A 21,891-nucleotide genomic window follows, 5' to 3' on the forward strand; every position below is an offset into this window, starting at 1 on the left:
TAATATGGTATTGTTTAGCTGAACAGCATAGAGGCAGTTCCTTTTGATTGTCTGGAGTCCTGATTGACAAAGCTTACTGTGCCGCATGGCTGGATCTCACTGGTGAATACAGCTCCAAGTGTTGATGTTATTTTTTTTTGTGTAGTTCAAGGCCTTACAGTGTTGTAGTTTCAATAAAAGAAATATATCTAAAAGGAAACAGAACTACTTCAAGTCCTCAGTTCCATGGCCTTTGCTTGCCCTTATAGTTTATTGACACATTGATTTTTGGCTGCAAGGGCATACTAATATAGAATAAACACAGATTTTTATGTGTGCTTTGAAACTAAATGCAGGTCTGCTGAAGTTGCTGCAAGATATCCTGGTGACAGCCCCTGAAAATGTGGTTCGTGAGAAGCTTGAGCCCGTGGTTCGTCTGGAGGCACTGTTGATCTTGGCTCACAATGAGAATGCACTGGTTCGCAACCAGGTGCTGTGTGTGAGTATGATTTTTGAACTTAGTCAAGCTCATAACAGCCACACATCTTTCTCACCGCTTTGCTGTGTTTGTGAATAGCTTGTGTGACTGCCAGCGACACCTGGTAGATGGAATCTTCACACAGATTTACTTGGTAGGAGCCAACATAGAATGGTTGTTAGCTGTTTTGAACAGATTATGATGCAGCCATCCTGCAGACAGTCACATCCACTCTCGCTCTGCTTGTGAGTTTGTTGTCTGGAAACTTGCTTTAGATTAACGACACTTAGTGAAAGCACAAAGGTAGATAGTGAGCATACACACTGATGCATCTTCAGCTTGTCATGATGCAGTAGACAGAAATGCTTATGCATTGTTGATACCAGACATGCTTGCTTTGAAAAATCTTAAAAGAAAAGGTGTGGTATTCGGATACCTTTTGAGGATAGCAGTTTGATTATGAAGAGACACAGCTGGGCACTGCAGCTGTTTTCCTTGGCAGGTGCTGGAAGCGTACCTGAGCAAGGCCTCGAGTGATACAGAGGCGCGCTTTCTCAAGGCACGGGGCTTCCAGCTGTTGGGCTTGCAGCTCGCCCAGTATCCGGCCACTGCGGCCCTGGTCCAGTCCTGCTGCCGCATCCTCCTGGGCCGGCCCCTCTATCTGGCCAGGTGAGGCAGCCTCTAAAAGGAATTACAACCAGCTGTGTGACACCATTAGACCGTTCAGTTGTGCTTCAGACCTTCGGTTTGTTTGTGCATAAAATGCAGAAGCAGAGAAAAGCCCTGTGGTGATGTCATCAGTGCTTGTGGGGGCCACTTTTATGGCACTTGCATACATACTCCATGTCGGTTTATCTTCTTAGCTCAGGTATACTGACTTAGCTAGCAACTTGTGATGTTAGTTGATATAGTATTATACCAGATTGAGTCCAGCAGATGGTTTTTATTAGAATAAAAACCACCCGAAACTTTCCCCTGTGGATCTCTATAATGATGTAATGTGTGAAATCGTCAGGATATTGAAAGCGAAAAGATGTATGTATGGATTAACTAAATGCACGATTCTTGTGGGAATGTGTATCTTAATGCATATTCACGAAACATTGAGCGTGGTCTGAAGGCTCCGAACTCTATGTTATGGAACCGAGCAGACAGCATGGTGCAGTGGCCCTTTGATGAAAATTGAAGTTGCATGGTCTTTCATTTTTGGCTCTCCAAGCATCTGTAGTTTTTGTCATTGCTGTAGGATCTTGCCATACAGCTGCAAAATCATCTCAAGAAGTGAGTAGGCGAGGTCGGGATTTTTGACGCTGTATGTGGACAATGTTGCTGTGTATACAGTGCATATTGTGCAACATGCATGTTGTAAACTTTGTCAGCTCCTTGGTTGTTTCAACCTTTGTCTCTGTGCTGAAATTTGGCCTTTTTTTTGACTGTAACACCCAGTTGGTTGTCATCTTTGTGACGCCGTTTTTCCGCTTGGTGCCATCCGTGCAGGAAGATCCCGCATGGTTGTGTGCCGGACCAGGCCTCAAACAGGGCGTCCGTGACTCTGCTGCTGTCTCTGCTGCCCCGGACAGTGCACGATGCCATGCTGTGCTGCGGGACACTCACTCTGCTTCGACAGGTACTGTTATTATTTTCTAGTGCTCAGGTGTAGTTAGTTATGCGAAGCTGCATCAGCGTGGTACCTAATTTGGGCCTTTTAATGCAGCACACAGGTTCCCAGACTGTGTTCTGCGGAACCCTTGTGTTCCCTAGAAATGCTTTTTTTGTGTTCCCTGGGCACTCAAATTTATGCCAGCATACTATAACTGCTTATAGCCAGGTGCCTCATTTGCAGGCGGTCATAAGGGAAGCTAAGACATGTGGGGTTCCTCAGCCTCTTTTGAAGACCATTAGAGTTCTCCCTGAGGCTAAAAATATTGGTAACCATGTAGAAGACAGGATGAAGACAGGACAATACAAATGCTTTTATAGCAGTTGCTTTAGCACAGCACTAAGCACAAGACAAAAGGTGTGAAACCCATGTTAGTCACGCTCCTGTTGTTTTTCTGGTTAAAGAAGTGATGTTTGTGGATACATATGCAAGAAGCTACTGGGTTTCGAAGGTCCCCTGGCCTTATACTTTCTGCCGAAAAAGAAGATAAAGACTGCGTTACCTGCATTGAGATCAGTTGTTAGTATAGTGCCTAGTATGTTGTCGGCTTCTTTCATCCTCCTTTCTTTTGTTTGGACCATTTCCTGTCAACTAATTAATCTGCATTCTGCAGTTTTCCTGGATGAATGAATCGAAACCAGAGTTAGGTTATGGGAAGCTGGCGTAAACTGTAGTTACTAAGGCAAACTAAAGTAAACTCAAAAAGCACATGTCCATCCCCAAGGTTCAGAGTTGGGCTAAGGTGTTCGTGAGTGGTTTTTGAATTGAACTCTGGGACTTTAGGTGGTTGAGGTGCAGAGGATTGTATCCAGGGGAAGTATACATTGTGGGGTTTAAATGGGGGAGATAGATACGTTCTCCCCGTTTAAGCGCGGCTGACACAGTTCAAAACCGCGCGGACCCCACCCCGTAGTCGCGAGCGCTACCGAGCGCACGCCGACCACGGCGGGCCTTGCTCTACGGGAACAAAGGAACGACACACTGGCTGACACAAACAAGGCATTTATTGCTATAACAACAATAACGCCAGCTAGCAACAAAATACACTGAGGAATCGAGGATGTCCGACTCACCAGCACGGTTACGAGCGAATGTTCGCCCACGGTAGGGCAGAGGGAAAATCTCCGAGGCCTGACAGGACGAGCTGAGGGGAACATGTTTCCACACGAGGTCGCCACCGGCGAAGAGCGGAGCTTCGCGCGTGAACGTCCACACGCTATCCCGGTCCCAGGGAGAAGAGCAGGTTTTCCCTCGCGCGCGTGCAGCAAAACGCCATCCGTGGCGCTGGTGTCACTGCGACGCGAGCGCCCTCCCCTGTTAGTTAAAAGTAACCGAACCGAGAGGAGTGCTTTGCGGGGGAGCTAACCACAGGGAACTAGTGAGTTGAGGGAAAGCGAACGCAGGGGACGAAGGCGTCCCCACAACATATGGTGTCTGATGAAATGGGGCCATATTTTTTTTTATAGTGCGGGGTGGCTATCCCACTGCAGTGTCGTACCTATCCATTGCAATGCGAGGACTTTTAAACCTGTGTTAAAATTTAGAGATGTTTGTTTTGGGGTGTTGTTAGATAAGTGAATGTAAAAAGAAAATAATTGTCTCTTCCTGGTATAGCATTTCAGCATAACATTAGCCCACACTTGAATAGGTATGGTTGAAAGGGCTTGCATAGTGTGCGTTTAAAATGTGCAAAGACAAAGAAAGAGCCAGAAAGTGGCAACAGCAAGTTCATCCTGAGAAATTATGAAAAGGTACTGAGGACGGAAGAATTGTTAAGTGACAAATAAGCGCACCCATGACACACCCTGTCAGAGGAGCCTGAATTTCCACGTTATTTTCCTCTCTTCAGTTTCATGCGACAGCTTTTCTTTGCTGGTGCCTGTGTTTCAGTTGTGTGACAATGTTGAAGGGGCAGCTCGGCTTCTCTACTCCAACGGACTGGGAGAATCCCTGGCTACGACGATTGTCGCCGCTCCAAGGGCGCTGTTCTTCAACCGAAGGTACTTAAGGAAATCTGAGCTTGTTCTGTAAAGCCAAAAAGTTGACAAAACCTAACGAAAAAAGAGAGTGAAAAAAATTTAGCCATATAAAGGTAGGAGAGAGGTAACAAATGAAAAGATTCAGTGATTCTAGCAGCTTCTTCTGCCTTAATTGTCTGCTTGAGAGGTTTTTTTTTGGTCATAATTTATCGGTATAAAAACTTTATACCGATAGAAACTATAAAACTTTATAACTTTGTAACTTTTATAAAAACTTTATAATTTATCGATAATTTATCGGTATTACAGCCTTTCATATGGTTTTTCCACTTGTGATATTGAAAGGCTTGCTACTGGCATAAAAACTGGAGTATTGTGATTGTGCACTGATGCTGGCTTGCTTTTTTAGTTTTTTTCACGTTGATGTGTCTCTTTTTGTGGTTTGCTATCTGCTGTTGGAGAAAAGATAAGCAAATGTTCCTTAGTGCAACAGACTGGATTTCAAGGGAAGGCAAATGTAGTTGGGCCAGCATAAAGTTAGGTGGATGAATGAGATTAGGGAGATTTGTGGGGACAGGGTTACAATTGGAGGTCAGTGGGTGAGGGTGTCCTCTTGGACTGGATGTAGCTGGATTGATGATGATGATGTCTTGTTTCGTTATTGCTTCCCATAATTGTAATGCTCAAGGTACCTAACTGTCATTGCTGAAATGTTGATAAATTTCCTCTTGTTACTTAATTTGATGACTTATGTCTGCAAGCTTTGCACTCACTTTCTGACAGCAATGAAAATGGTTTATTATTATACCTGAACAAGCTACTCACGTGCTTGAAGCTCTATTAAAGCCATTTCATATGTCACTGAGATGCATTTCACTCAGCTTTAGCTGTAGCTTTTTAATGTGATAGTGTTAAGGCTCCTGTTCTTAGAAAATTCGTCATAGTCGTTAGTGTTGGAGCGAAAAAGCCCGCCAAGGTGGCCCACCTGCCTCCTAGATCACGTGACCTTGTGACGTCACCATAACCTGCCCACCATGTCAGGCGGCAATCTGCCCACCAGATTGTGAGCGAACTGCCCACCATGACAGGTGGCAGTTAAATTAATGATTGGTCGTGAGCGGTTGCTCTTCTCTAGGTCTCGCAAGCCCCTCTGGTGGCTGTGATTGAAACAGTCACCTTCCGAGGCAGTAACTCATTGCTTAACTGCTGCGCTACTGCTCTGTGAGTGGTGTGAGTACTCCCAGCGATCTATGAATGTAAAGCATAGAATGACCAATTCTGCATAAATATGCATGTACCCAAGCAGCACAGGTGATTGGCCCAATATTGGAGATTTATTCGCAAAGACCAGTTTTACAAAGGACCTTAGTGAAACCATCCATTTGCGATATTGGACCAATTACTGGCCCAATATTGGAAGTTTATTGGCAAAGGCCAGTTTTACAAAGGACCTTAGTGAAACCATCCATTTGCAATATTGGGCCAATTACTGGGCCCAATATTGGAAGTTTATTGGCAAAGACCAGTTTGACAAAGGACCAGAGTGAAACTATACATTTGCGATATTGGGCCAATTACTGGCCCAATATTGGAAGTTTATTTGCAAAGACCAGTTTTACAAAGGACCTTAGTGAAACCATCCATTTGCAATATTCGGCCAATTACTGGGCCCAATATTGGAAGTTTATTGGCAAAGACCACTTTGACAAAGGACCAGAGTGAAACCATCCATTTGCGATATTGGGCCAATTACTGGCCCAATATTGGAAGTTTATTGGCAAAGACCAGTTTGACAAAGGACCAGAGTGAAACCATCCATTTGCGATATTGGGCCAATTACTGGCCCAATATTGGAAGTTTATTGGCAAAGACCAGTTTGACAAAGGACCAGAGTGAAACCATCCATTTGCGATATTGGGCCAATTACTGGCCCTATATTGGAAGTTTATTGGCAAAGACCAGTTTGACAAAGGACCAGAGTGAAACCATCCATTTGCGATATTGGGCCAATTACTGGCCCAATATTGGAGATTTATTGGCAAAGACCAGTTTGACAAAGGACCAGAGTGAAACCATCTATTTGCGATATTGGGCCAATTACTGGCCCTTTATTGGAAGTTTATTGGCAAATATCAGTTTTACAAAAGACCAGAGTGAAGCAATCCATTTCCAATATTGGGCCAATTACCTGTGCTGCTTGGGTAGGCAAAAGACTGGTGAATGGATACGTAAAGGGGACCCCAGGCTGCTCAAGGGATCCGTTCACACTATTGCGACAGTGGAGCTTATGTGTCTCCTCAAGTTTTTCGTTTTTTTTCTTTTTCTTCTCGGAAGTTAGTCTGCAGATGTCATCCACATAATTTTCATGTTGCAAAAATATTTTGTTCTCCTCCCAACGCGTACAGCTTGCATGAGGAGCACGGAGATGGCTTTGTGGACCTCATCTTAGCTCTTGTGAGGAGCGCTTCACTTGCAACATCAAGGTAAGCATTGTGGCTGAGTGGAAAACGAATGTGAAAAGGGCTCAAAAACAGAAGTGTGACCTCTTATTTGTGTTGCAAGTTTTTGTGTGTGCTGTACTTTTCAGTGGTGTTTTATAGTCTGTGTAGAAAAGTTGACATTTTTTATGCTGCAGTTCTAATATTAGTAAATACTCGGGAAAAAATCGAAACCTTTTTCTTTTTCCTCTGAATATTTTGGTTGCTTGATATTTCATGTGTAGCTAGGCTGGATTTTTTTTTTACATCTGTTTAGTTGTTTTTTTATAGAAGATATGGATGCAATGGCCATATTTATCCTGCTGTATTGAGAGGGCTTCATGAAGGTGTGTTGTTTCTTTTTGTTCTGCGACAGGCTTGCCACGGAACAGACAGGAAAGATCTCCATGGAGTGCTTCCACTCCCTCTGCTCCCTCTTTGCGCGGCTTTCAGAAGCACACAACACTCGCTGTGGCAAGTGGATGCTATTTTAGTTCTCTTTTCTTTTCTGTGCTACTCACATAATATAACGTCCTCTATTTGTGATGCATTCAAAAGAGAACAATTATGAGACACATTTCACTGACTTTTAGTTGGAAACAGAGCAGAATATGTCTTGGTCCATGAATATTGTAACCATAATAAATAGGGATGCTTCTTGAATACTTAGATTCCTCACATTATATATTAGAACAGCCTAGTAGAGAGATAGAGAGAAACAAAACAGAAAGGCAGGGAGGTTAACTAACATTGAGAAGAAGCCTCCTTTTGGCTGTTTTTCGCATGTGGTTAACAAGCTAGCGGATTTTGTATTTATTTTAAGAGGCTCATGCACTTTTCTGACACTGGGAAAGAAATGGCTGGTGATGAATGAACTATTGCATCATGTGCAAAATAACTCAAGAAAATAATGTCTGCATGCATTGCTTAGAACTTCCTGCCCTTTAGTTGCATGTGGCGTGGTTAGCTTAATGGGCTGATGCCAGGCACTTTCTACGATGCAGGTGAGAACTGCAAGGCTGTTCCGGTGTTTCGGGAGTGCCAAGCTCAGCTGTACATATCTGCTCTGGAACTCCTCGTGGGCTTCTGCACTGAAGGTGAGATCGCAATCTCCACTTGAAGTGGCGTTCAGCAAAAACCAGGTGCCAGGCTTTTTTTTAAACTAATTACCATGCAGTTGTGTTGGTGTAGATAATGTCCACTGCTGGCCTCTCTCAGTTCTCTGGCCAACGTATCCCCGCTGACTTTTGAATCTCATCTGTCCATGTGACATTTGGTGGGATGCTGGCTACCTTTACCTTTCCTTGGGATCCACTCTGTTCCCTCTCTAAAGGCCATAAACTATCTGTTCACGTTGCAGGCATGGTTCATTTTTTGTTCTCTTGATTTCCACTTTGATTTGATTAGCTACATCATTGGTACACAATATGATGTGATATGGTATGATATATGATATCTGGTATGATATCATGAGGGTTTGTTCTCTAATTCATGTTGTTCTCTTTGATGTCTCAAGGTTTGTTTCATATCGGTGTCATGTATGCTTTGGTTGGTTTGGTTTAATGGGGTTTAACGTCCCAAAGTGACCCAGGCAAGGAGGGACGGCACAGTGGTGGGCTCCAGATAATTTCAACCCCCTGGGGTTCTTTAAACTTGCACTGACATTGCACAGTATACAGGCCTCTAGCATTTTGCCTTCATAGAAAGTGACCACTGCGGCTGGGATCAAACCCGTGCCTTTCGGGTCAGCAGCCGAGCACCATAACCATGCGGCCACCAGAGCGATGTACCTGTTTCATGTAGATTTTATGTAGTTTTTCCTGAAGCAGTAGTTCTGTGGGGAGATAAAAATGCGACATCCTGTCAAGAACGGTGCTTAGCATATGTGTAGGGAAGTGATGGCTGACCACTTATCAAGATGGCCGTCAGGTTGTGGGCTCTATTGCCAAGCTGATTTTTTTTTTGTCCCCTGTGCTGAGCAAGTTGTTTTTGTGCATGTGCAGTTTTTCACTTCCAAGAAGTCGTTTGCAACAGTGCGATTCTCCGTACTCAGCACTTGTTTGCGTTGAGCTTTGCAGTCTCTGTCTTTTGGTAACGTAGCCAGCATTGCTCACTTGTTATGGCTCACGAGAGTTGTTCTTGTGGTCAAAAAAAAAAGAGAGAAAACTCTTCTGAATCTGGTCACATGCAGATCGTGGGCCACGGCGTGCAGTTTATTATTTCAGAGGAATGTCTGTACTTGTTTTTTGATAGTATTTCTATTCGCCAAAAATAGTGGTAGTTATAAATAAGTGCTGAAATCCTCTTTTTGACTGCTATGGTCTGTTAAGTTCACAGGATGAGCTAGTAGCCAAGCCAAGGCTTGGTAGCAGACTTTGACGCAGGTTGTGAATAACACAAATAAATAGAGGAATATTTGTATTCACAGAGAAGAGAAGCCAATCGACACCATCACTGTTGGAGGCATTTGCATCTCTGCCAACGCAGCAGCTTGTGCCAGACGTGGCTCCGCTGTCTCCCGACATCCACCATGGCGCCCGGCATGTGCACTACTCCGACACAAACGGGCCGTTGCGCGACCACGTGATGCCTTCTATGTCTTCCCTCTCACGGGAGCTGGGTTCCTGGTTCGTCTACGCCTGTGACTTTGTCATATACCAAGGTGTGTGTGTGTGGCTGCTTGTGTCAGTCGTTGAGTGCTGAAGGTTTTTGAAATCAGACATGGTAATCGTGTTCTGAATGGTATGAAATTGGTCAAGCTAATTTACGGGTGAGCTGTGTTAAAAAAAAACCTTGGTTGAAAATTGAACTAGGTGAAAACTAGTGTCTGCTCTCTGCAGTGAAGCCAATGAAAAGGTTACAAGGGCGGAGTGTCTGTAGCTGTGTCATTCCTGCAAATAGTTCGGCTTCACGGAGATGCGTCTGGCCACCTGACGCGTCATTCTCCCTGCGGTAACTTCATTCTGTCGCTGCAGCAGCTGATGCCGTCTATTGAAGCTTTTTGTAACTAGAAGTGCTGAGCAGATTTGTTGTAATCAAGAAAACTTTTTGCGCTGATTTTCAACGTTGAAAGTTTGCAGTTCGGGTAGAAATGTGCCTTAAATAATGAATATTGACAGTATACTATGTTTTAAAAGAAAACTAATAACTGTGTTGGAAGAGAGGTCGTGTTTTAGCTCCATAGCTTCCGCATCGTTGCCAGAAAAAGTTGTTGTGGAGTAGAGTGATGGTGTTGCTCGATATACTATGGGCTTAAATTGATTCCACGTGCATCACAGGTAAGGTTGTTGTTGCAGCCTCTTTCTCTGTGAAGGTAGTCAACAGGCATACAGACGCATCATAAAAGATGCTGGCACAGCAGACTTGGCACCTTCTGAGACTTATTGCATCTACCTGTCCAACTGCAGGTTTTATGGTCCAGTGTGGGCAACCTAGGCCCTTTTTTCTGTTTCCCAGGGAATCCGGATTCCCAAGTTTTTGAATCAAGATGGTAAATTGTAGTGTTTTTTTTTAGGTACTACACTCTAGGAAACGCTTAGCAGTTTTATTATCATATTTACGCAAATGTAACAAGAGTTTTTTTTTTAATAATATAAGTCCAGAATCATCCCTGACCTCGAAGTTGACTCAGTAATATTGGATAATTGAACCAGTTTCTTCACTGTTTCATTCCAAGAAAAGTGCTCGTCACGTTAGTCATAGCCGCAGTTCATTTTGTTAGTTAGGGTACTTCAAGAAATCATAAAACAAGTGCTAAGAGGTAGTAATGAAAAAGGGGACAGTAACCTTTATGCACTGTTCGAATCATTGCATGCTATGCTTTCCAACGCCATTTCAAGCTGCCTTAGTTATTTTTTTTTCCACTGACAAATTAGGTACATTTTTATCGGCTTCATCACTAGACAAAATGTGCTGTAATACGCAGTCTCAGTGTAACGTGGTGGTGTGGACTGAGGAGTCACTGGGCAGAGCTTCGATTTTTTTTTTTTTTTTATAAATTTGTGTCAAGCATGCTCTTGGCTACTTCAGCTTGGCCCCAAGTTGAGACTTTTTATTGTTGAATTAGCATGTTTTTAACACTGTTCCAGAACTGTCTTCCAAGAGGCCTCCTATGGAGCTTTCGTTGGTCGCAGCGCTGTTGAGGAAAGCGGTTGCTGGGACAGCCTTGGGTCACCTAAGCAAGGTGAGTTAGGGAGGGAGCTTGTTTCTTGAAAAGAAAACGCAGATAGATATGCACCTGTGATCAAACCTACGGTTTGATAAAGGCCTTTTCATCTGCAGTGCAGGGCCGAATCAAAAGTCTATGACAAACTATCAGAACAAAGTGGGTAGCTAAGTAGGCGATGTTAAGCTGCATGTGAGGGGTACTGTTGTGTAGGGCTGCAAATAAATTTCAACTACTTGGTTCCCTTTGCCATGCACAGATGTCATTGTCAAGACTCTGTGTTCCATCTGTCATGGTTACAAGTTCAGTTATAGCTATCAAATAGTCATTGTTCAGTCCCAGTACTAATAAGGAAGTAGTTACTTGATACTCATGTTATTCGCAGCTAGTCCCGCTACCACTGCAGATGGATTCATCTAAGTTGGGGAGATGACTTTGTTGCAGAACTCTGAAAACAGTGCCTCTGTGGTTCCTTACCGTGTTGTCTATTGCCTTGAAAATGTATTGTTGATATCAGGACTATGTCCGAGCTAGACAGATTGCTCTGCAAAGCAGGTTATATTTGCTGTGCCTGGATGTATGTAGTCTGTAGGCTAAGCCTGAAGCAAAATTATTCAGAGATGAAGAGAAACTTGCGTTTAGTTGTGACAGTACAAATTAATTTAAAGTCCTTGTTGTTGGTATTCTATTTGTCTTAGCACATAGTATAGCACATAACTCTACTAAACAGTTGGACAACTAAATGCGCATCACTGCCGCATAAAAGTGTTCGATTTAGCGCATGATCTGAACTTTGTCTTAGTTATGTGCGGTCTTAGCCTGAGCTTCGTTGCATTTGTAAAAGGCAAGGCGTAAACTTGTGAAACTGGGCTTTTTGGGAGCGACAAGCCTGTCGACAGGAGTCGGTCATGCTTAAGACTGTGTTAAAAAGAATGGTCTTCGCATAGAAGAAGCGGATGATTTAACTTATTTTTGTGATGCGAAATGCTATTTTGTGCTATTTGTAGTGTGCAGGACGGTATTCTTGTTATTCGCAGCTGTGAGACATTACAACAAAAATGTGTGCAGCATCTATGATCCCTCCCTGCTATCCCATGCATTTTGCGATGCTAAAAGTTCAAGGGTGTGCTGCAGTGTGTCGCCACCTGTACAGCTACACGATGCTGATAGGCTTAACTAAAAGGTTTTGGAAATGCATTTCTGATATTGTAAAGAGAGTATGCACGCGGTTTCATTGTGCTCGAACTGTATTTGTCTTCATTGCCAGAAATCAAAGCGGAAGTTTACAGCTCCAGAAAGAGTACTGTCGTCCCTGAAGCATGTGTTTCAGCCTCAGGTAGGCATTATTGCATTGTTAAAATGTGTGAGCTTGTGGGCAGTGTTGCTGCATGTCATGATGTTCTGGTTGATGGTTACGGAAGTTTTTTTTTTACTTGTCCGAAGACATGATGATGTCGCAAATGCTGGCCTAATCTTTAAATTTAAATAATTAATCTTAATTAATTAAATTTTTAATTTAGTTTTGCTTAGGAAATGCCAGTTTACTTGATATATATCTACTCGCCCTTTCTTTAGTATGATCTGTGTGTCTGAGTCGTGTTACATTTTCTTTTGGTACAAAATTATTCCTCTAGTTAGCTAAACCACTAGATTTGCTTTGAATGAAAGAGAAGTTCAGGAAAAAAATGTACTGTCTGAGTTCCTTCAGTGCCGACACTTGCGAGTCATTACCTGTGCATGGCGCCATTTTCGCTGATGTTTATTCCCATATGGTCTTAATTTTTTGCATGAGTGCTCAAAACAAACATTTACCTGTATAAGTACTGCTAAGATGACTGCAAGTGTTCAGGCAGCATGTCGTAATGCATCTTCTCCCTTTGACAGCTGTCAAGACTCTGTGTCAACCTTCTAGCGCCCGATCAAGACACAGCTTTGCGAGTTCACGTTGCCGAGGTCCTCATGTCCTGCGAGCACCACAGGCAAGCCCTCAAGGCCACGTTGGGATCGTCCAGTGATGTACGCATGTTTCCAACCTTTGTTAGCACACTGTGTCTAGAATCGACTAGCCGTGTTGTGCATAATGCTAATAAGCTAGTGAAGTGCCGTTAGCTCACTGATTCAGATATCTGTTCTGACACAGAAGCGAATAAGTAAGAATTCTAGGTACGTAAAAGGTCAGGCATATGTATTATGTCCCGCATTTAGAAGACATTTCAAAACTCTAACACTTTGTATAAGGTGAATGTGTTGTTCTTTTATTGACACAAGAACTTCAAAAGTAACACTGTGCTCGGGACATTTTAGAATTGTACATTTCGAGGTTTTGTAATCAATTTAATTAGCCGCATTTCTGGCTTGTAGTTCTGGACGCACCTGTACTCATGTCGACGTATTACATGCAACTTTCAGGTTCGCCTGCAAGTGAGGACCTTTGTGCAAGAGATGCTGAGTGCCTCGGCACCCCGGTCAGACGCCAACGCGAGCAGCGCGGTTGTGTCGCTCGTGGCTGTGCTGGCTCAGGAGCTGCCCAGTGTCCTGCCCCGGAATCCCCGGCAGGAGTTGCAGCCTGATGACGAGCAGATCAAAGAGCGCTGGTTGAACCAGTGGACGACCCAGCGGGAGGCCTGGCTTGCTCAGAACACACTCAGCTCCGACCGGTACGAGAGTGTAGGCTGTGATATGTGAGAGTCTTGGGCAAAAGCGCAGTTTGACGGATGCTTGTGAGGGTGTCTGCATGCATGCAATCAACCCTCTAATTTATTTCTTGGATAGGACTGAAAAGCTGCTTGAATTGTGTGGCATTTAAATTAATGGGATCTTTTCTTAATGACATGCTTGATGGGTTCAAAGTAACAGTTTGAATAAACGAGAAGTTCAAGTTAATGAAAGTCCACTGTAAATGCTGAACTAGGGCTGGACATAAGCACTTGATTTATTTGCACAGATATTTCTTTAGGTCCAAGCAGTGAGAGCACAGGGGTATAATCATCAAGGTCACTTTATTGTTTCAGAACGCTTCAGAGGGGATGCTTCGAGTTTTTCAAGAGCAGAACTGTTTTGTAGCAGCTGGTGTGGACTTTATCTTGCTGCTTTGAGTGTATGTCCAAGTAGATGCAGAGTTCTTGTGTACATGCCCATGTACAGAGAAAAGGAACTGGAGGGCGTGGAGGCAGCAGCACAGATGGTCCATTAATATGGTATGGATCACTCTTAATGGTGCTCGCTTAAGGTTGGTGCTCATGACAAGTTACAATGATATAAACAAACAAAAACTGAAATGGTGTCCTGGTAAAATTTCCTAACTGGCCCAGCTGATTTACGGAACAATTACCAACCCCAGTTGGTTTCATCTGGTACCCCTTGGTTCCAGCTTTTGCCACTTGGTTTCAGTTTGAACCAACTGGGAACTTAGGCAATAAACCGCTTGGATAACCTAGGATTTTTGCCAGTGTTGGGTGACACAAAAGAACGTTACTGAAACATTATCGACTTCTGGGTAGACAAGCTGATGCTTGCCTGATTCATTGTGTTGTTTGACCATGTTTATGATGATGGTGGTGGCTAATGGCACAAAGCAGCTTAGTATGGTAAATATAGCTAATGAAGTAGCTCTTCATAGCTGCCTGCAGAGTGCATGATCTGCGCAACTGTTTTCTTTTTTTTCTTTCTCACCTTGCAGCAAGAATGGGCGGCTGCGGAAACTGGAGACCAAGGCGTCGCAGGTGGTTGCCGAGGGGGCCAAGGTGACCCGCTCAGTGGCCGAGCTGCTGCATGCTCTCCGCAAGGAGGTCCTCCGCGAAGCCAAGGCCAGGTCCGGTCGGGATCTGGTCCTCAAGCAGACATGGTCACGCTTGGCCGCTCAGCTCACGCACGAAAGGTACTTGTCTGTCGTGTGGCTGGCACTGGCAGTGTGAATGTTATTTTTAAAATATGTGTGTGTGTTCTACTGAGGATGCCAGTGGTAATTTGGCAGGACACTTGACATCAATTGTGGATGAAAGTGCGCGATAACACAAATATTGCCCCTTTAACTGCCACTACTCCCATGTTTAATGTTATGGGGGGTGTGCTCTCTGAAGTCCCAGTTGAAGGGAAATTCTGTGGCAAATCCTTCCCATTGCTTCATTCAGTGAAATAAAACATGCTCTATTTATTGCATTACATTGTGTGCATGCACTAAGAAACTAATGCTGCCTGACAGAATTTGCCAGCGTTTAAAAGTGCGTAGACAGCCAGACCTATCTTTCATCTCAATGCTGCTGCAAAGCCATACAGAGTGGTGGAGAGCACTGGCATCATTTGGCTTGCATAGGCCTGCGTAGGCCTGGCATTTACGCGGTCACCATAATGAGATAGGTTCATTGATGACCCTGTGGGAGCTGTGAGTCATGGGATTAAAGACTTAGTTCCCGGAAGGAGTTGCTTTTAACATTAATTCACTGTCGTTTTGTTCACTGTCATGCCTGTCATGTCGTGTCATTTACTGTCATGTTGAGCTCTGAGGCTGAAGTCTGCCGATTGAATAAGTGGAATTCCTCGCAGTACATCCACGTTTTATTGCAGCTAATTTATGCACAACCTGAAATATATGCTAATTTATGCACAACCTGCACTTCTGTGAAGTGCAGGTTGTCAGCACAATCACAATCAGTTTGTTGCAGGTGATGTTGAGTGGTGATGGAAAAAAAAAAAATTCCAGGCAAATTGAACATCAGTAAACGAGAATCTACTGCCATCTTGTTGTGCTCAGGGCCCCCTGGTATCTTCCGGAGAGCTTCCCCACGGCGTGGGAGCTTGACCCCACGGAGGGACCATCACGGGTTCGCCGGCGTCTGCGGAGGGCTTTCTTGGCTGTTAACCCCAAATTCATGCTTCCCGAGCACCAGAAAAGTCAGTGCCACTGACGCCTGTCTGGCTATACAGGCTTGAATAGCTGGCTTGGCTTTTTTTTGCTGTTTGGGCGGTTCTGATCCTTTGATGTCGGATATGTCGTACAGTAAAAGCTTGTTAATTCGGACTTCACGGGACTCATTTTAATTATCCAAAAATTTAGGGAGCCGCTTTGTTGACCTAAAGCACGGAGAGGCGAAAGCCTTGAGCGGGTGTTGCTGCTAGTGTCACTGATATGTGGTTAGGATGTTAGGCTTCCCCTCTGTGTGTGGAATGCGATAGTGTCTTGCAATGCTGCCAGGGAGTCCACAGAACGCCATCGCCCGTGCGGCTTTGTCTTGCTTGTCAGTAAATTAGTTTTTTAGGAAAGGAAATGTATCTGTCTGGCATATCTAGGTGGACACCTGAACCTAAGGGAAGGGAGGTAGGTGGGAGTGAAGGAAGACACCTATTCACTAGATGGGCCTTTGTTCATTCCAAACCATGGAGCTGGCATGGCGGAGTGGTTACTGGAGACCCTGGTCCGATTCCCGAACTTGACCAAATTCCTTCTCGGTTTTATTATTTATCTGGTCTGATTAGAAAGCTTAATTAGGCTAATTGGTTAATTAAGCAATGAACTAAACTCAGTCCCACTTAGTTGGAGCAACACTGTACGATCCCTTTAATTGGTTGCATGGTTACTAGCCAAAGTACAATTGGCCCCGTTTGAAATTCGCACACTGTGACGTCACGACCTTTTCGACCAATTGAAAAGCGTGACATTTTTGTCGACAACTCCTGCTTACAACGATGAGGCATTAAAGGCTTCCACCTTAAAATTTCAAATTATCGAATGGCCCCAAAAGTATGCCAAAAACATTTCTCACAAGAGTAAATTTATCTGATGAGCACCTGAGTATCGGTTGTCTACTTTTGAGACTGAAACTGGAGTGGATTGGGGATTTTTTGCAGTTCTGTCATAGGCTTTAATACATGCACACTGTTGGCAGTGTCAAGTCAAAGCTGCTTTTAAAGGATAAATTCCTTCGTAGCCTCTTTCACGTGACGTCACTAGCAGTGCAGCCTTCTCTCGAGCACTGTTGACACGTGTGAAAAGGCTTCATCTCACAGGCTATGAGTAGCGCATGATGTGCACAAAGTTTCGGTGCTCTGGAGGAACGGTAGGACCATGCTGACAGAATTGAGAGAAACGTGTCGGCGTGGGAACAGCAATTCAGGCTTGAGGGGGCTATGGGGACCATCTGTGTTGGTCATGCCTAACACGGCCATCTGTTGTGAGTTCACCTGAATTAAGTGGGGCGAGCCCAGCTGTGTTGGCGTTAACAAGTGTCATATACCATGAACTTGCATGGGCATCGCTCAGGACTACCCTGGCAGTCCGAATTAATGGGCTGAGTCAGTGAGATGTTACTGTATTAAAGGTTATGTTTTCTTATTAACGTGGCAGTGCCTCGTGACAACACTATGCTCCACAGCAGCTTTTTCTGGCTGTGAGCGGGAGCTATGGAGCTGAAACGTCCTCTCATCATACACAGTGGAAAATAGTCCTTGCTTGCAGGTATTACTTTTAAAAAAAAAAAAAACAAGTGTATTGTCAGTATTCGTTATTGAAGGCTGATTTCTAGCACAACTGCCAATTTGCAATGTTGAAAGCAAAAAAAAAAAAAAAAAAATCCTTGATTGCAACAAATTTGCTAGGCATGTCTATTTACAAGAAGCTTCAACAGATAGAGCCAGGTGCACTGTCATGCAGCGAAAAACACAGTTAAGGAGGCTCCGCCCCTGTAGCCTTCACTTCACTGCCAAGAAAAGCTGTCGCCAATTGTAGTTGTGTCTCTGTCCGCATACTTTATGCTGTTTTAAGAAACCTACTTGATTTTGCTAAGGCCAGTGTGTTGGTGAACTACTGTCTGTATTCGTGATTTACCTGGTCATTTTTAATTGTTTCCACGTGCAGAGGTAAGTTGGTAGAATACAGTCTAACTCCATTTAAAGGTTCTCACTGTCACTTCAGCCACACAGAACCAATAAACTTTTCCTGCCTTAATGGTCACTTATACTCTCCACTAAAATTGATGCTGCAGGACAGTCAAGCGGCTAGCTAAGCTTATATATTTTGTTCAATGTTCTAGCAAAAATATAGTGCAATAGAGCACCTTAACCTGACTCTAGGTTGAGCCCAAATCGCCTTCAAATTGCGTCAAACTTTATATTGATGGCTCGCCGTGCTTTGATTTTTAATGACTGTTGCTGTGTGACAGACCGGCCTAGTGGGAATCTGTTTCTCTTCATTAATGGTATGTGGCTGTTTGGTGGTGTCCAATTATGCTTGGCTAATTGTGCAGGTCAAAAGACAGTCTTGCCGCCCCTTCACTTCCTCTATGACACGAACACCTCCCACATGGAGTCGACTGCCTTTCTCCACCACCTGTATATCAACGAAAGGATCACGTGAGTCTTGATTGGTGTTCCGGACTCCCATCAGTCTTCCTTGCCGAGAGAGCTCTCTAACGGAGCCATTTTTTGTTGCAGTCACACCTGCAAATGCAGCAAGATTTGCCCCTCATCAGATATGCCCGGTGAAGTGCTGCTCGGTAAGGCCTGAGAAGTGCCGATCATTATGTCACCAGCCGTGTGATCCAGCTACTGTGTTAATTTTAATTCCCTTTATATTTATTTTAATGCAGGTGAAAAAAGTCTTCAATTTGTTCCTGACCAACTGGGAAAATTCCAGGTGAGTTTTTACATAAAGGTGCAAGCCGAATTGGAAGCAACCTTTTGCACTTGGGGTTGCGCACTGCACCATTTGGAAGCAGCTGTGATCTACAGCTGTGGGGTTTTGAATTGGGGAGATAAATACGTATTCCCTGTTTAACCGCGGCTGACAGAGTTCAAAGCCATGCGGTCCCCACCCCGTGGTCGCGTACGCTACCGAGCGCACGCCGACCACCTTGCCTTGCCTTGCTCTGCGGGAACAAAGGAACGACACACTGGCTGACACAAACAAGGCATTTATTGCTATCACAACAATAACGCCAGCTAGCAACAAAATACACTGAGGAATCGAGGATGTCCGACTCACCAGCACGGTTACGAGCGAACGTTCGCCCACGTTAGGGCAAGGGGAAAACTCCGAGGCCAGACGGGACGGGCTTGGCGGGAGCAAGTTCCGACCAAGAGGCGCCCGTCGACGAAGAGCGGAGCCGCGAGCTAAATGTCCACTCGCTATCCCGGTCTCAGGGAGAAGAGAGCCAGTCTTCCCCCGCGTGCGAGTGGCAGAAAACGCCATCCGTGGCGCTGGTGTCGCTGCGACGCGAGCGCCCTCCCCTGTTAGTTAACCCAACTAAAGGGAGTGCGTTGCGGGGGAGCTAACCACAGGGAACTAGTGAGTTGAGGGAAAGTGAACGCAGGGGACGAAGGCGTCCCCACACAGGCAAGTGCTTAAAGGTGGATTTCATCAGTGTCTCTTCATTATGCTGAGTTTGGTCATCTGCAAGTTCCCTCACCACGAAGGAGTTCCGCTGTACAGTTTGGCTTCATGATGTCTACGCATTCCAGCTCCACTTAGCAGCTGTGCTGATAAAAAGAAGGCACATTATTAGTGGAAGGGTGAGCTGTTAGTTGTTTATTACTGCAGTGCTTCAATAATGTTTATTATCAGGAAACTAAAATCAAGAGATGTTGTTTACCAGAAAAACGTAAATGTTTTTCTGTAATAAGAATACCAAAATGCTGAATTAAAAGCCGCAACGGTTGGTCAGTGGTTATGGTGCCCGGCTGCTGATCCAAAAGATGCAGGTTCGATTTCGATGGAGGCGACGTTCTAGATGCCCATGTACAGTGCGATGTCAGTGCATGTTTAAGAACCCCAGGTGGTCGAAATTATCTGGAGCTCTCTACTACACCATCCCTCATAGCCTGAGTCACTTTGGGTTGTGAAACCAAACCAAAAAAAACAAACCCATTGAATCAGACTGATACGTACTGAAAGGTTGTGCCAAAGGAACGGAGATTACAGGTTAAATATCTAGCCCACTGTTTAAAGCCTTGCCTAGCCTAGCCATCATGCCTAGTCATGCATACCCAGACTTTCATGCCTCACCATTCACATAATGAATAATTAATTAAACATCTCCACGGAAAAATGCAATGAAGACAATGCAAGGAAGGAGCGCTGTTCTGTTGAACCCTTTCCTGTCATTCTTTCTTGCCCTCGTCTTTCTCGTACTTCTGAAAAAATTGGGCCAAAACCAACTCGCTCAACTATCGGTTTTAACAGCAATAGCCCATTGCTGACTTCTTACCTTGCATGACCCTTCCCCATCCAGGGCTCACTGGGGGAAGTGGACGCGAGGCATGAAGTGTGGCCCTACAAGGACATCCAGGAGGTGCTCCTGCGACGGTTTCGCCTCCGCGACAACGCTGTGGAGCTCTTCCTTCGAAACGGGGTCACTGCACTGCTCGCCTTCCACACCACTCAGGTGAGGATGGTGGTGTCCACCCGTGTCCTTCTGACCATGGGTCACAACTGCCTTTGGGTGTCAATTTTTTGTTACAGCTCTTTGTGTTCATTTTGTTTATTTGCTTTTATATGTGGTGTGTTCGCATTACATTGTTCTGGGGTGCCTTTTCGAAAATCGGACCCTGTGTAGCACTCAGTGATAGCCAAAACTCTGCAAACATAATATTTACAGGAATTATTAAAGAATATTAAGAAATCCTTTTGAACTACACTGTTTGCTGGAACGAGGTTACTATTCATCCGGCTAAGCTTATGCCCTTTGAAAAAAGAGGCTTGTTGCTGTATGATCAGTTGGTGGTTTGCAAAATTGGGTGCTTTTTGTTTTAAAAAATTTCATCGTTGGCTAATGGAAGTAAACTTTCAAGTTATGCCTGTCATAAGGAGAATTGCGCAGGAATGCCCCTTTTGTAAATCTTATTTAGCCCATGGTCACAGCACGTCTGTGCTTTTGCTCCCAAATACAAAGATAGTTTTTGGCGTATTCTGCACTGATGTTGCCACAGGTTGCAGACAAGTGTGATTGAACCTGCTTGTGATGCACCTGTCGATACATTATAAGGCCTTTAGTGCTTCATCGTTGTCGACAGAAGGTTGTCAGCAGAGGTGTCACGCTTTTCGGTTGGTCAAAATGGTTATGACGTCAGATTGCGTGGACTCGCAGTAATGAGGTCACCCACGGATGCCTGGCGCCCCCTTTTGGAGCAGATGACAATAAAAAATAGTTGTCGTCCGCTCCGACAGGGGGCGTAAGGCGTCCGTAGGTGACTACATTACATACCTCATTACTGCGAACAGAGCTATGGACACAACCGAACTCATCGAAGCAGAGCGAGAGAGTCGTGCTATAGAAGCAGTCAAAGTCTGCAGTCAAAGTGTGTAGTTGTAATGTGTAGTAAAATAAAGCACTAGTACAGCACAAACAGTCTCGCAGTCAATGCCAAACAGTGCGTCAGGAAAGGCTTTCGCCTTGCAGCACTTTAGGGAGCCAAAGTGCCCCCTTAATTTTTTCTTTTCTTTTTCTTTCGCAGGACAGGAACGAGTTCTGCCGGCAGCTGTGGCAGTGTCCGCACCTGGACCTGGAGCCCTCGGAGTCGCTGGAATCCCTCAGCCACCGGTGGCAGGAGCGCTGCCTGGGCAACTTCGACTACCTCACCCAGCTGAACAAGCTGGCTGGCCGATCGTTCAACGACCTCATGCAGTATCCCGTGTTCCCCTTTGTGCTCGCCAAATACGTTGGGGACACACTGGATCTGCGGGATTCGGCCAGCTTCCGGTTGGTTTCGAAACATAATTTGCTTGCATTATCTCCATTTCTTTTCATTTCGTGTGTTTTGTGGAAAAAAGCATTTGTCTTTCGTTTGAACTACCTTTTCTGGTATCCGAAATTTTCCTAAAATGTTTGATTCGATTTGCAACCAGATTTTAATATACATATAATAATATTCCATTGAATTGTTTGCCACGTTGCTGTAATTTTATGCTTGTGTTTGTTTGTATCAAGTTATGCTGCAATGTATTTTTTATGAGTATCTTTTTTTCTTTTCCTGCCACTATGTTGTATGATTACATTTTAACTCTTTGCCCACCACTGTGATGCTAAACAGGCACTGGGAGTAATGTGATATATATATATATATCTTTTTATATTTATTATATTTGTAACGAACCCCTCATTCCCCTCTCTTGTTTGCTTAATTGCTTAGCGAGGGCCTCGGTTCTGGCAGCCTTGACGCCATAG

The 21,891-nt window shown here is 44.5% G+C and overlaps 1 protein-coding gene across 3 annotated transcripts in view; it reads left to right on the forward strand.

Annotated features, from left to right (window-relative positions):
- Positions 1-21,891, forward strand: part of mv (lysosomal-trafficking regulator mauve) — an 86,826-nt gene that overhangs the window by 50,781 nt on the left and 14,154 nt on the right. For all 3 annotated transcript variants that reach the window (XM_089561621.1, XM_089561619.1, XM_089561620.1), the window contains 19 exons: positions 336-478; positions 960-1,126; positions 1,955-2,084; positions 4,008-4,117; positions 6,502-6,579; positions 6,950-7,047; positions 7,578-7,670; positions 9,002-9,235; positions 10,662-10,756; positions 12,006-12,074; positions 12,623-12,754; positions 13,148-13,395; positions 14,418-14,615; positions 15,489-15,628; positions 17,977-18,082; positions 18,164-18,225; positions 18,319-18,365; positions 19,960-20,112; positions 21,182-21,426. In XM_089561621.1, coding sequence (XP_089417747.1) covers positions 336-478; positions 960-1,126; positions 1,955-2,084; positions 4,008-4,117; positions 6,502-6,579; positions 6,950-7,047; positions 7,578-7,670; positions 9,002-9,235; positions 10,662-10,756; positions 12,006-12,074; positions 12,623-12,754; positions 13,148-13,395; positions 14,418-14,615; positions 15,489-15,628; positions 17,977-18,082; positions 18,164-18,225; positions 18,319-18,365; positions 19,960-20,112; positions 21,182-21,426 — 2,548 coding nt within the window. The remainder of the gene's footprint in view (positions 1-335; positions 479-959; positions 1,127-1,954; positions 2,085-4,007; positions 4,118-6,501; positions 6,580-6,949; positions 7,048-7,577; positions 7,671-9,001; positions 9,236-10,661; positions 10,757-12,005; positions 12,075-12,622; positions 12,755-13,147; positions 13,396-14,417; positions 14,616-15,488; positions 15,629-17,976; positions 18,083-18,163; positions 18,226-18,318; positions 18,366-19,959; positions 20,113-21,181; positions 21,427-21,891) is intronic.

The sequence above is a fragment of the Amblyomma mixtum genome, chromosome 9 (assembly GCF_055824585.1).
Source record: "Amblyomma mixtum isolate Tamu chromosome 9, ASM5582458v1, whole genome shotgun sequence".
In the NCBI taxonomy this organism is placed as follows: domain Eukaryota; kingdom Metazoa; phylum Arthropoda; class Arachnida; order Ixodida; family Ixodidae; genus Amblyomma; species Amblyomma mixtum.